Source organism: Carassius auratus, chromosome 41, assembly GCF_003368295.1.
Source record: "Carassius auratus strain Wakin chromosome 41, ASM336829v1, whole genome shotgun sequence".
Classification (NCBI taxonomy): Eukaryota; Metazoa; Chordata; class Actinopteri; order Cypriniformes; family Cyprinidae; genus Carassius; species Carassius auratus.
In genome coordinates, this window is record NC_039283.1 from 24,583,801 (window position 1) to 24,596,823 (window position 13,023).

Sequence of the window (13,023 nt, forward strand, 5' to 3'; positions counted from 1 at the left end):
TAATAATAATACTTTTTTAATATTTTTTTTATTTAGCATGTTAATTAAGCTTCAACACTAACTGCACGCATGGTTAAATTACTTAAAAATATTTCCTTTATTATAGTTTGAATGATATAAAATAGTTAACTTCTTAGTTTAATATTTATAAGAAAATATTTTCCCTCGTAACCCTTAATTTCCTTTTGATTTCAAAAGCATATTTATTTAAATAATAAAAAGCTTTTTTTTTCTGTTACTGTTTCTGATTCACCTATTAAAAATTAAACATTTTTCTAGCACTACCGGATTTTTTTCAATGTCAACAATTACAGACATTTTTAAAAAATATATATTTTCTTTAATAGATTAAATGAAATAACACATTTCATGTCCATAATAAGCATAATGTTTTAAAATGCCATACTAATGAAAGTTACGAAGCACTACTTTTATTTACAACCTGAACATATCAATCATAAAAACATAAATACCATAACAAAAAAATAAATAAATAAATACATTGGTTAAGGTACTTTGATGGGAAAGTGTATTACAACTGATTTTCAGGTAACATGTTAAGAACAAGACATATTTTATCTAGAAATAAAAAGGAAAAGGATAAATAAAAATAAAAAAGGATAATAAAATAAATAAAAATGGTGTAAAGAAAATAATCCTACTTTTAATTTTAAATCATATTTTAAAAATGTGTTTAGTGCAACTAAAAATACATGTGCAATTTAATGCTATGAATTACACAATATATTTGAAATATAATACATGTCTAAAAGATACTCTTGTAGATGTGAGCTTAGGGAAAAAAAGTCACATGTCCAGAATCTATTCTGTTTTTATGCAATATCTTATTAAGATTAATCCATATCTTTGTGCTTGCATTTTTGTGATATTTAGACCTAATTTTAAAACATTAGTAGCGTTAACAAATGAAAAGCTGAGAAATATGTGCTAATAGAGAAAAAAAAAGCAAGGATTTGTCATCTGATTTCTGCTAAACTCAGATTAAATGTAGAGCAGCTGGTCTAGATCATTGGATGGAGTTTGTTACATCTCTTGTGTTGCGATGGATTGAAGTTTTCTGTTGTTTCACAAACTCTGCATAGAATCCATGTTTAGCTAGCAGTTGTTCATGGTTCCCCTCCTCAGCCACTTCCCCTTCTCGGAGGAAGATGATGTGATCTGCGTTTTCCACACCGCTCAGTCTGTGTGTGATGAGCAGAACCGTACAGTTCTTCAGCTCCTTCCGCAGAGCGCTGTACACCTGAGAAGAAGTGGATGAGAACCCAAGATCAGGGAAAAATCACACTAACACTACACAAAACATCTCCATATTTGTAAAACTTAGGTGATGTTTGTAAATACATAATTACTTATTGCTACTAATTTCTAAAAAAAAAAAAAAAAAAAAAAAAAAAAAAAAAAAAAAATTCAACCAAGCGGTCATTTTAGCCAAATAGATTTAGAATTGTGCAACTTTAAAAACTAAAACTTAAAATAAAACTAATATATATATTGCTAAAAATAATTGATATTTTTTTATATGATGACAAATAATCATTAAACAGATTTAAGCAATATTTGGAATAAATGTAACATAACAAAAATAGATTTAAAACTGTGTAACTGTATTAACAAAGAAATATATATATATATATATATATATATATATATATATATATATATATATATATATATATATATATATATATATATATATTTACCCACAAATGTTTTACTAAAAATAAATATGATGCAAATTAATGATTAACAGATAGAATCTGTATTTAAATATTTTTTTTAACTTCGTTGATATTCAGCATAAATATATATTTATGTATTTGCTATTAAATAGCCTAAATGGCTTAGATTTCAAATGTTTAACACACACACACACACATATATATAAAACATAAATATGTTTGCATATTTTTTTATTTTTCTTAATTTATAGTTTTGAATCGATTCATTAAAGCAGCTTGAAATTATTCACAAAACTGAACTAAACTTCTTACTACTGGGATTTAAATCAGAGATGTGCTTCAAAAACATTTGTTAACTTAGAGTCTATAGGTCCTAGACTAATGATATTCTCTTTAGCAAACCTAATGGCCAAATTTCAAAGCAGGTTGTGATGAAAGTCATTCGGATAAAAGTGCATTGCAATATTCACACTGCTGCTTAATGCAAAATTATTGCAAACATACTGTGAATATTCAACTCATCTCTCAACCCTAATGTACATGAATGGGCTTTTCCAAATCGTTTTAATCAGGTGGTTGGTTTCATGGTGTATACGGCATCAGTAAGCGCTCCTCTTACCCTGTGTTCACTCTCGGTGTCCAGTGAGCTGGTAGCATCATCAATCACCAAAATCTGTGGTTTCCGAATCAGAGCTCTGGCGATGGCGATACGCTGCTTCTGACCTCCGGAGACCTGACCACCCTTCTCTCCAGCATCTGACAATAACAAAACTACATGAGTCACTTTCTCAACCAATGTTCAGAAGTGTTACATGACTTGCTCACCAATGGATGCTCTGCAGTGAATGGGTGCCGTCAGAATGAGAGTCCAAACAGCTGATAAAAACATCACAATAATTCACACCAGTCCAGTCCATCTTGTGAAGTGAAAAGCTGCATGTTTTTAGGAAACAAATCCATCATTATCAGCTGTATGGACTCTCATTCTGATGGCACCCATTCACTGCAGAGGATCCATTAGAAAGCAAGTGATGCAATGCTAAATTTCTCCAAATCTGCTCCAATGAAAAACTAATTCATATACATCTTGGATGTCCTAAGTACATTATGCAAATGTTACTATTCCTTTAAGACTCACCCGTGTCATATCCTCTAGGCAAATTCAAAATAAAGTCATCTGCATTGGCCAGCTTGGCAGCAGTGTACATTTCTTCATCCGAGGCATCTTCTTTGCCATATTTGATGTTTTCCTGCACTGACCGAGCAAACAGAAGTGGCTCCTGTGGCACCACACTAATCTGAAGATTAAAAAGGTCGGCAAACAAAGAATATGTCACTTTTATTTATTTAGTACACTCTTGTCAGAAAAAAGGTACAAAAGCTGTCACTGTGGTGGTACCTTTTCAAAAGGTACTAAAATGTACCACTTTGGTACCTATAAGTTACTACTATGCACCTTTTAGGCATAAACAAGGTACAGAAGCATACCACGCCAGTGACAGCTATTGTACCTTTTTTTCTCAGATAGTATATTTACATTTATGCATTTAGCAGGCTCTTTTGTCCAAAGCGACTTTACAGTGCATTCAAGCTATACATTGCTAACTCAATGCTCTACCACTGAGCCATGGGAACTATAGAATAAAACAGAATTGCCTTCTCATGTAGATATTGGTCCTTGTAATCCACCAGTCTCCTCTGGTCCAGGAAAATATTCCCACTTCGAGGCTGGTAAAATCTCTCCAGCAAACTCACAATAGTGCTTTTTCCAGAACCTGATGGACCCACCAGAGCCGTGATCTGACCTGGCTTCAGCTCAAGAGAAACGTTCTAGAGAGGCCAGCAACAAATTATTTAAATATGAGATGTATAATATTTCTAACTAATATTTTTCAAAACATTTTTTTGCCATTGCAGTATAGAGAATGAGAATTAAAAATATCATTAAAATATCTTTCACTGTCATAATGCTAAACAGACTTAATTTTCTTCGGACAAAACATGATTTTTTTGTTTTTTGATTTTGTGTAATATAATAGGACATCTTTCTCAACACATACCTTCAGCACCTCTGTGTCCGGTTGCTTTGGATAAGCAAAGGCGATATTTTTGAACTGCACGTGTCCTTTCAGAGTTTCAGGAGCGAGGGATCCATCCGGAGGAATATCAGGCTTTCGGTCAATGTACTCAAAGTTTTTCTCTGAAGCACCGACTGCCTTCATTAGTTTTGGCCATGTGGACATAAGTGACTGTGATAGAAGAGGCATTGGTTTAAAGACAGAAAAGCAAACTATAAGTGGTGTTTTCCCATGCAATAGGAGTTCTAGGGTGTTGTGGGTGCTTGCAGGGCATTCCTAAAGTATAACAGGGTATTGTTTAAAGAGTGATTCTTGTAAAGCACGATGTCTGTGCTCGAACAGACAGAACCTGAAGTCTTACCTCCATAGCTGATGAGAACTGAAGCTCATATAGCACAAAGGACACTAGATCGCCACTACTGACATCACTTCCTGTCACAAGCCGGCCTCCATAGTACAATATACAGACTTTCAAAGCCAGACTCGACATCTGAAAAATGCACATTTGATTTCAAACTTAAAGATGTATTAGATAATAAATTAATATATACAATAGTTAACTAATATATGCTTCAATGGCATGTTTTGTTCCTGTTTTTGCCCCTACAGGCCAAATTAAAGTTTGTCAGTAGATCAAAAATCATTTACACTATTGGTCCAAGTTGAGGCAGCGTAAGCAGCGGCTTCCTTTTTGTTCAGGGCATACGTTTCCTCTAAGCACATCCTGTACCTCTCGGTCTCTCCGTCCTCATTTGCAAAGCTCCTTACTGTCTTCATGGAAGAGAAGGTTTCCTTGGCAACATCATTGGCCTTGGCAAGAGAATCTTGCACTTGCTTAGAAAGTTTCTGTGGGAAAAATATAATCACACATCTGATGAGCTAAAGAAAATGGTTTCAATGGAAACATGAAGTCAGTGTAAGATGAAAAATGACCCTATTTTTTAATGCTCATTCTCTTTTAATGCTAATTTTTTCTGCACGATTTATTTACACTGATGTCTTAAGAAAAGATACTACAAACAAAACCACAGTTTTTTCATGTACTGGTCAATTTTGAGATTTTAAACTGATTTACTTCCATAATATGTCTTCTTTCAGAAAGTGTAAAGAAAACGTTACAAAATGTTTTTTAATTGATGTAATTAATATATATATATATATATATATATATATATATATATATATATATATATATATATATATAGATACACACACACACACACACACATATAAAGCCCTATTAACCACATTTTGACTTAACTAACATCACATGTGCACAATAAATGTACAAAAATACTTTAAGATATTAAAGATATCTTAAAAATAAAATAAATGTACAAAAATACTTTAAGATATTATCCTACAATCTCATGTATGACACACACACATTTATATATTAGGATTTTAGATGAAAATTTCAGATGGCACTTAGAGGCTATATCTTCTTCAGCTATAATTGTACCTGGTTACACTGGCCAAAATATTCTGGGATGATCCAGATGATGGGGAGGATGAGTACGGTGAAGAAGGTCAGCGTGCAGGAGAGCCACACCATGGAGCCCAACAGGAAGACGAAACGCATGAAGTACCACATGAGCAGACTCAAGTTCTCACTCAGAGACATACTCATCTCGTTGGTGGCGGTGGTGATGTGAGATTCAATACACCCTGGACAGGAAGCCAGGAACAGTGAAAGGATGCATTAAAACAATCAAACATAGCAACAATTACCTGATAAAAAAAACTGCACTAATGGAATACGTTTGCAGCTTTACCTGTGGAAGATTTATCGAAGAACCCAATTTCCTGCTTCAGCACAGACTGGAAGACGAGTCCTTGGATGGACGTGTGTATTCGGCTCATGGTGCTGTTGTACATGAGGTCACACACAAACTCACACACAGCGCTGCAGAAAACAGATGGAAAACCTGAGATGTGCTTTTATCTTTACTGCATTTGAGAAGCTGTCTGTTACAGTAATATTGTGAAATATTATTACCATTTAAAAGGAATGTTACTTGAATATATTTAAAAATCTAATGTACTTTCAGCATCATTCCTCCAGTCTTCAGTGTCACATGATCTTCAGAAATCATTCTAATATGATGATTTGCTGCTCGAGAAACATTTCTTATTATCATAAATGCTGAAATGTGATTGTGATAAATAACTGCAATAATAACTAGATAAAAAAGTTTGTCAAGACAAACTTTAAGTTGGCTTGGGAAAGCATGACCAGAAAGTTGAAAAGTTTAGAAAGTTTGAAAATGTGAAAAGTTTAAAAAGATTTAAAAGTTTAAGAAGTTTAAAAAAAGACAGTGATTAACATATTGCTAGCATTACAAGCAAGTGACTACCATGTCATTAGCATGATTAGCAAAGATGCTAGCATGTTGCTAGCATGATTAGCAAATGACTAGCATGTACTTAGCATGATAAGCAAGGTATCTAGCATGTCGCTAGCATAATTAACAAGTGACTAGCCATGTCACTAGCATGATTAGCATGTTTCTAGCATGATTAACATGTGACTAGCATGTTTCTAGCATGATTAGCATGTTGCTAGCATGTCGCTAGCATAATTAGCAAGTGACTAGCCATGTCGCTAGCATGATTAGCAAGTTACTAGCATGTCGCTAGCATGTTGTTAACATAATTACCATGTTTCTAGCATGACTAGCATGCGACTAGCATGTTGCTAGCATGATTAGCATGTTACTAGCATGTTTCTAGCATGATTAGCATGCGACTAGAAGAATAAGAATAATACGTTTAAATAGGATTTCAGTAAGTTGACTTTCTCAAGCCAACTTAATAACTGTGACACATTTTTGCTCTTACCTCATAACGGTAATCAGTGTCATGACAGTGATAGCATGGTTAAAAGCCTCGGGTTCATCTTCATTCATGATCCAGTCAGTCATTTTACCAGTGTAATGAGGAATCGCCATTTCACCTGCGGGACAATATGCATTGACACTTGCAGTTAACATTGTCTGCATCTTCTAATTTGCTTACAGACAAAAGATCCAAGTTTATGATCAGTGACCCATTAAATAACAAAACATAAATATTAAACTCTAACTATGCTTCCACTATTCAAGCTCACTGATTGGTTTAAGAATAAACTGCAAATTGATATTTTTGCTGCATATGCTACAGAACAACAGCAGTTATGCCAAGAGGTGCCAGCCTGAGTTATTTTCTGTTCATTGCCAGTTCATTCAATAAAGACAGTTAACAATCTAGCTTCTGAGTACTCAGTTATTCACCAAACATTAGCGGGGTCAGTTAATTGTTTTGCAGTGGGCCGTGCAAACATATGTGTTTGGTTGTGTGGGCCGCGAGCTGAAAAAGGTTGGGAACCACTGCTCTAGAGAATAATCAATACATTTAAATCAAGTTGCTGAAAAGTCTATATTTATTTTGTTTGCAAACTTGGCATGATTTTGTGTACTCAAGTATCAGAGCAAGTAAAAGTAAAAGTAACATTAGATCTCATTATAGTTTTAAATGACACTACAGGCTAGATTTCAAAGTAATTATTTACAGATCATAATATATGAAATTACAGAGCTGCCTTTTTTATTTTAGGACTGGGGTCATTTGCTCAAGGATGATCACAGGTTTGGGTCCATGGCACTTACAGGATTAGAATTGAATGCACTATCGTTTTTCTTTATTTTTTTTGCAGGATGGTCAAACCAGACTTTGACATATTTTTACCTAATGAAGAAATAAAAATAAGGAAAAAGACGGCTAAAAAGCATCCACTGAAAGGCTTCATGCATCCCAGCAGCCTTTGCAGCAAATCCTTCCGCTCGGTTTTCTCCTTTTGGACCATGAGGAGGAGAGTGGAAGCATGCCGTTTCCACAGCAACAGAGAAGCCAACACCACATAACCCTGCAGGAGCTGAAATATAATACTAATTTAATGCACACTCTCAAAATGTCACCGGGAACAGCATTTAAATGTGTTAAGACCCATCTTACCCCTTGACAGGTGTGCCAACCCCACACCAGTTCCACTATAGGCCTGTCACAAGCCCAGAGGGAGGAGATATACACTGGATAAACAAGACCATGAACTGCAGCTGTCTGCATCCCCTCGGATCCTCTCATCCACGCTGGGCTGCCAGGACAGCTGAAGGAGACCAAGATGGGGAGACATGTTCGGAGCAGACCACCGGCCCACAGCAGGATGAAGGTGTTGTTGATGAAGGAAGAGGAGAGCTGGATGAAACCAATGACCATCACAGCACTCACGTCCACACACACTGCCAACAGAGCGAACAGAGGAACGGACATCTTATCCTTCACCTCCAGCACTGCCAATGAGAAAACAAACCAAATCCCAGAACTTAACAGTGAGAAACAACCAGTGTAAAAACAATGCAAAACAATGGAATTTCTTTTTTCGGTTTCAATTAAGTTCACTTGTATTTTAATATTATGTTCGATGTGTTTTTGCTTACTCAACAGTCTATATCTTATATCTTTATCTTTATCTATGTATTTAGTTTAAAGATTTTCCAGCACTGCATGAAGATGACAGAATGCTATTGAAAAAAAGAAGGAAGCAAACAATAAGAAAATCTGCTTTAAAATGTAAGAATTTAATGTTTTCAATGTCGTCGTCACATTTATTTAATACATTATAGCTTAAAGAAATACGGTAGTCAATAAACTAGAGAAATTATAATGTTACAGAGGCTTAACAGTCCTGAGGGGTTCCTAAGAAAACGAATGAATTACACTTTCCTGTTGAGTTTAGCTGTAACTGTAGCTGTAACCCTTATCAAACCCACCTGAACATGCTAATCATGTTTTCATTATTTAATTTGATTCTTATTTATTTTATTTTTACAGTATTTAGTCATTTTTTTCTGGCCATCAAGAGTCAGTAACTCTCAATGCCAATTTGCAGGAAAACATGATTAAGTCCTAAGACAATAGATACAGTCAGTGCCGACAATTCGTGCAACTATTTCCACACAGTGGCACTGTGGACCGTGTGTTGAGATGCATCAAAAGCATCAAAAATGTGAAATATTAAGAGGATTTAGTACTTCCAAGTAATGTAGCCCTGTTACATTCTTCTACTTATTAGGTTACTTTTATTATTATGTTTCATTAAACATAGCGTAACACCACTTGACATGCTTATGCTTAATTGTTGCCTATAGCCTACTCCTCAATGGAAATGTTTTTAAAAAGGTTTATTTTTTTATTTTTTTTAATTTATACAGGTCCGTTAATTTAAAAACTTATCATTTAAATTAACAATTCAGTCATTGGAAATTAAGAGCAGCTTTATTTCGTGCACTGATTTAAAAAATAAATAAATAAATTCACTATATGGGCCACAAGAGAAATATTGAGGGAATAACTGAAGACAGTTACCGTTAACAGGATATTAATGCAGCCTTATAAAGATCTGTCTGCTTTTGTGCTTTGCTTGATTTTGTTGCTTGACCCCTCCCGCATAATATCACTTCACTTGTTTATACAACACATTATGAACTTTTTTTTTTTTTTCAATGTTAATGAAAGTGACACCAAAAAAAGGAACATCATTAGAAAATATATACACATTACAGAAATATATAATTAGGAAATATATTACACAAATGTCTTTGTCTTGATTGTTTATCTCAAGAATAAAAAAATAAAAAGAAATCTACTTGAATTTTATTATTAATATTAATTTAATATTATAGTATTAATTTAATTAAAAAAAATTAAAAAAAACACTTGCTGACCCCAAACTTTTTTTTGACAAACCGCTTAAAAAAAATACAAGATTTTTAGCAACATATAAAAGTGAGATATGTCTAGTTTAAACACAAGGAAGAGAAGTTTTTCTGTGTGGCATTGATCAATTGTCCTGTCAAATTTCCTTCATTACAAATTCTTGCAGTAAAATAATTCATAAACAGGTCAAACTCCTGCGATAATGATGACCTTTCAGATTCACACAGATTCGCTCCCATTCTTTTCCACACAGTGGCAGAAAGTCATCCAGATATCCGCAGTACTTCCGAAAAAGAATGAGGGACAAATTCGGGGAGGGAGCTGTAGAGTCACGAACGCTCACACACGTCACACAGCATCACTGGACTGATACTGCTGCATCCATCTGAAGAAACCATCCAAGACTCCCTGAGCAGCCTCAAATGAGAAGACACCAGGTCTTCATCTTGGTGATTCTTAAACGAGGGGGTCATGGTGTTTTATCAAGAGGAACTTGACTAACTCCAGACCTGTCTGTGTGTGGACAATATGGACAATACCTGTCATAAGAGATTTGCTCTACGAAAACCAGCTAACTGGGGCTTCCAGCAGGGTCAGGCTGTCAGATTTTATCTGCCTATAGCAGAGAAATAATTCTTCAGATGGACACAGCACACGTGAACAACACACCACTAGAAGGGAACAGAGCCGGCCTCCCTGACTTTGGCACCCAGATCCTGTGACACAAGAACAGAGCAATCTTAAAGAGTCACTAAAATGCACACCGAATTATTAAACATGGCACTGAACTGTCCTCTTGTTGATTTAACAAACTAAATGACAAAACACAAAATTATTAAAACAAAACTGCAAAAGAAAATAGGCAAGGCCTATTTGCCCTGAAATTGCAATGAATCAATTAATCAAAAGAGTTAAGAAAATGCACAATAGAAACAGTTGGTTTTAACAGTTTTCAAGAAAATAAACTAAGCAACAGAAAATACAAAATATAGAAAAATACAAAACAAAAAGGTTGCATTTAACAAAAAATCAAATGGCCAACAAAAACCTTACAAAACAAGGATCGTCCGAAACAAAAAAAAACTGAATGTTACCATTGTTAATAGGAAGTAACGAAGAAATAAAACAAGCCACACAAAATAATGAACTGCAAAATAAACCCAAAGACAAAAGGTAGGGTTCTATGCAAAATAGAAATCAACAGAATAAAATACAAAAGAAAAAAAACCTATTAGAAGATACAAAGTCAAAGAAGAGCAGAGAGAATCACTTAGCCAAATGTAAATGAAGATAACATAAAACAAAGAGAAACAAAATATAAAGCATTCTAATGTTTATTCTAATGTATATTTTTCAAGTTGAAAACCCTCTCCTTTCAAATATAGGATTTTGGACGATATTTTGAACCATTTGACTTGATTCAGTCGCGCCTCTTGCGCACGCTAGTTCTGATCGTACGTATGGTAACTTGGCAACTACGCAGTATGTTTTCGTAAAGGGGAGGAACCGACATTCAGAAGGGATGGGCAACAGAAAAACACCCTGATCTGGTAACTCCCATTACTTTCCTGCAGAGACCTATACTTGGAATCGACTGCTACACCGGACTAGCAGTCAACACTCTCAATGTTTTAGGGAGAGCATCTGAAATAAAAACAGAATGTTACCATTCAATTCTACTATTATACGTTAATATCCCTCACCCAAACTTAGCAAGCCTCTATTAGACATACCGATGACCAGTATGATACGTGCATAGTCACACACACAACAAAGACAGCCACAGCAGCAGTGCAAGTCTGCGAGACCCGCACGAGGAACAGAACAGCTGATGCGAACCATACGAGAGGGAATGGAAATTAAGCTTACTCTCTCCAGTGTCCACACCTGATACCGAAAGCAGCCACAGTAACGTTACAGCGTTCGCGACGCGTTAGTGACGTTGACAATGACGTTGACCTCGATTACAGGAGGGTCCCTGTACATTTCGATCATTTCATTTCCTATTTAGAATTCAATAGACCCCTTAAAAGTTTGTAAACATTGCAACGTCTCCGGGTGGGCGGGGCTTATCTGGAGGCAAAAAGAGGCGCGGACGCAATGTTGACAAGCGTAAGCTAGCACGTTGAGGAGGGATTTATTTAACATGGATGCAGAAGAAGGTTCGGAACTGTCCGAATATGTACAGTCTCTGACTTTGCGGGACAGTGACAGCTTGCCATACGGCCATATGAATTACTTTTGGTTGGTTTTGGGGAATTTTGTCAAGGCTTATTTTCTAATGCTGGGCTAACTATGATAAGCAATGTGTATTATTTTAAGAGACCATTCAAAGGATGGCACACACATCTATGGCTGTATATTTGTTTAACATTTAAACTAGCTAGTGAGCTGAAGGTTGGCGACTTTTCACCTATAAAACAGAAACTTGCTGATTTATTAGATAAAACCAACACACCAGTTAATATGCATAGATTATTTTACCTGATATGAAGTGTGCACTGCAAACAGAGCATTATTTATGATAATCTCCGTACAGTCTGTACCATATTGCATTCAACCAACCACAATTGTTTTTTTGATTTCTGTGAAGGAATGTCTGCCGGGATCCCGTAAAACTTTAGTTTATTGGTTTATCCGTTTAATTTAAGGCTCAACATCTCATATTGTCGATTAGGGCACTTGTGGGCGGAGCTGAAACGGTCCTTTCATCTGATTGGTCGAAACGCTCCGCCTTCACCACGGTCTTTTCATTCTTTCAGGCAGAATAAGAGTCAGTACTATAATGTTTGAAATCACCACTCACTGTTAATTAGCATTACTTTTTAGTCAGATGTAGTTGGACACATAATTCGTGCTGCTGCGACTTGCAAGTGACCCCTTTAAATTATTTCTAGGTTATAGCATTGTATGAATATTGCCCCACTAATATATACAGTGCAAATTGTTGTCTCCTTGGATAAAAGCAAAGTGGAAATAAAAATCAATAATAGACTGAACAGTTCCATGATATGTCTGTAACATTTACCACTCTCGTCTTTTAAGTCTAAAGGCACTAGTTACTGTTTGTGTGTGACATTTATAAATAATTGTGAAAATTAATAGGCTGTAGTTAAATTTATTAAATAAATTAGTAATATTAGTTTTATTTCATACTAAATTGAATGATGTTTCTCTTCTTAGTCTTCTTTGTTGGGCTTGAGAAAGGCAACATATACTTAAACATTATTATTATTATTTATTATGAGAATAATTGACACCGAATAAAACTGTTTCACCAAATTCAGCTCAGATCTTTAGACTCGTCTTAATGTCCACTAGAGGGGGCGACAGGATTTCTGTTTATATTAGTTTAAAAGACAAATAAAAAAAAGGAATTTCATGTGTTCTGCCATGAATATGCCATATCTGCGCAAGAATAAACTTCACACTTCAAGCTGTACAACTACTTAAAACTTCCCATTCTGGCTTTTTCAACCTACCTCCAAATC

General features: G+C 35.1%; 1 protein-coding gene across 2 annotated transcripts; it reads right to left on the reverse strand.

Annotated features, from left to right (window-relative positions):
- Window positions 1–415: 415 nt before the first annotated feature.
- On the reverse strand, window positions 416–11,607 carry LOC113059348 (antigen peptide transporter 1-like). Of its 2 annotated transcripts, XM_026227792.1 has the most exons (14): window positions 11,402–11,607; window positions 10,072–10,248; window positions 7,772–8,106; window positions 7,505–7,691; window positions 6,620–6,734; window positions 5,554–5,684; window positions 5,241–5,446; window positions 4,427–4,624; window positions 4,140–4,268; window positions 3,761–3,949; window positions 3,357–3,530; window positions 2,839–2,998; window positions 2,320–2,456; window positions 416–1,261 (listed from the first exon to the last, which is right to left on the reverse strand). In XM_026227792.1, exons 2-14 carry the CDS (start codon window positions 10,076–10,078, stop codon window positions 1,028–1,030), a joined length of 2,202 nt encoding a protein of 733 aa, XP_026083577.1. In that variant the 5' UTR covers window positions 10,079–10,248; window positions 11,402–11,607; the 3' UTR covers window positions 416–1,027. The 2 variants fall into 2 exon arrangements, with proteins under 2 accessions (XP_026083577.1, XP_026083578.1); XM_026227793.1 differs by lacking the exon at window positions 10,072–10,248 and having other exon boundaries at window positions 11,402–11,606.
- Between the last annotated feature and the right edge of the window lie 1,416 nt (window positions 11,608–13,023).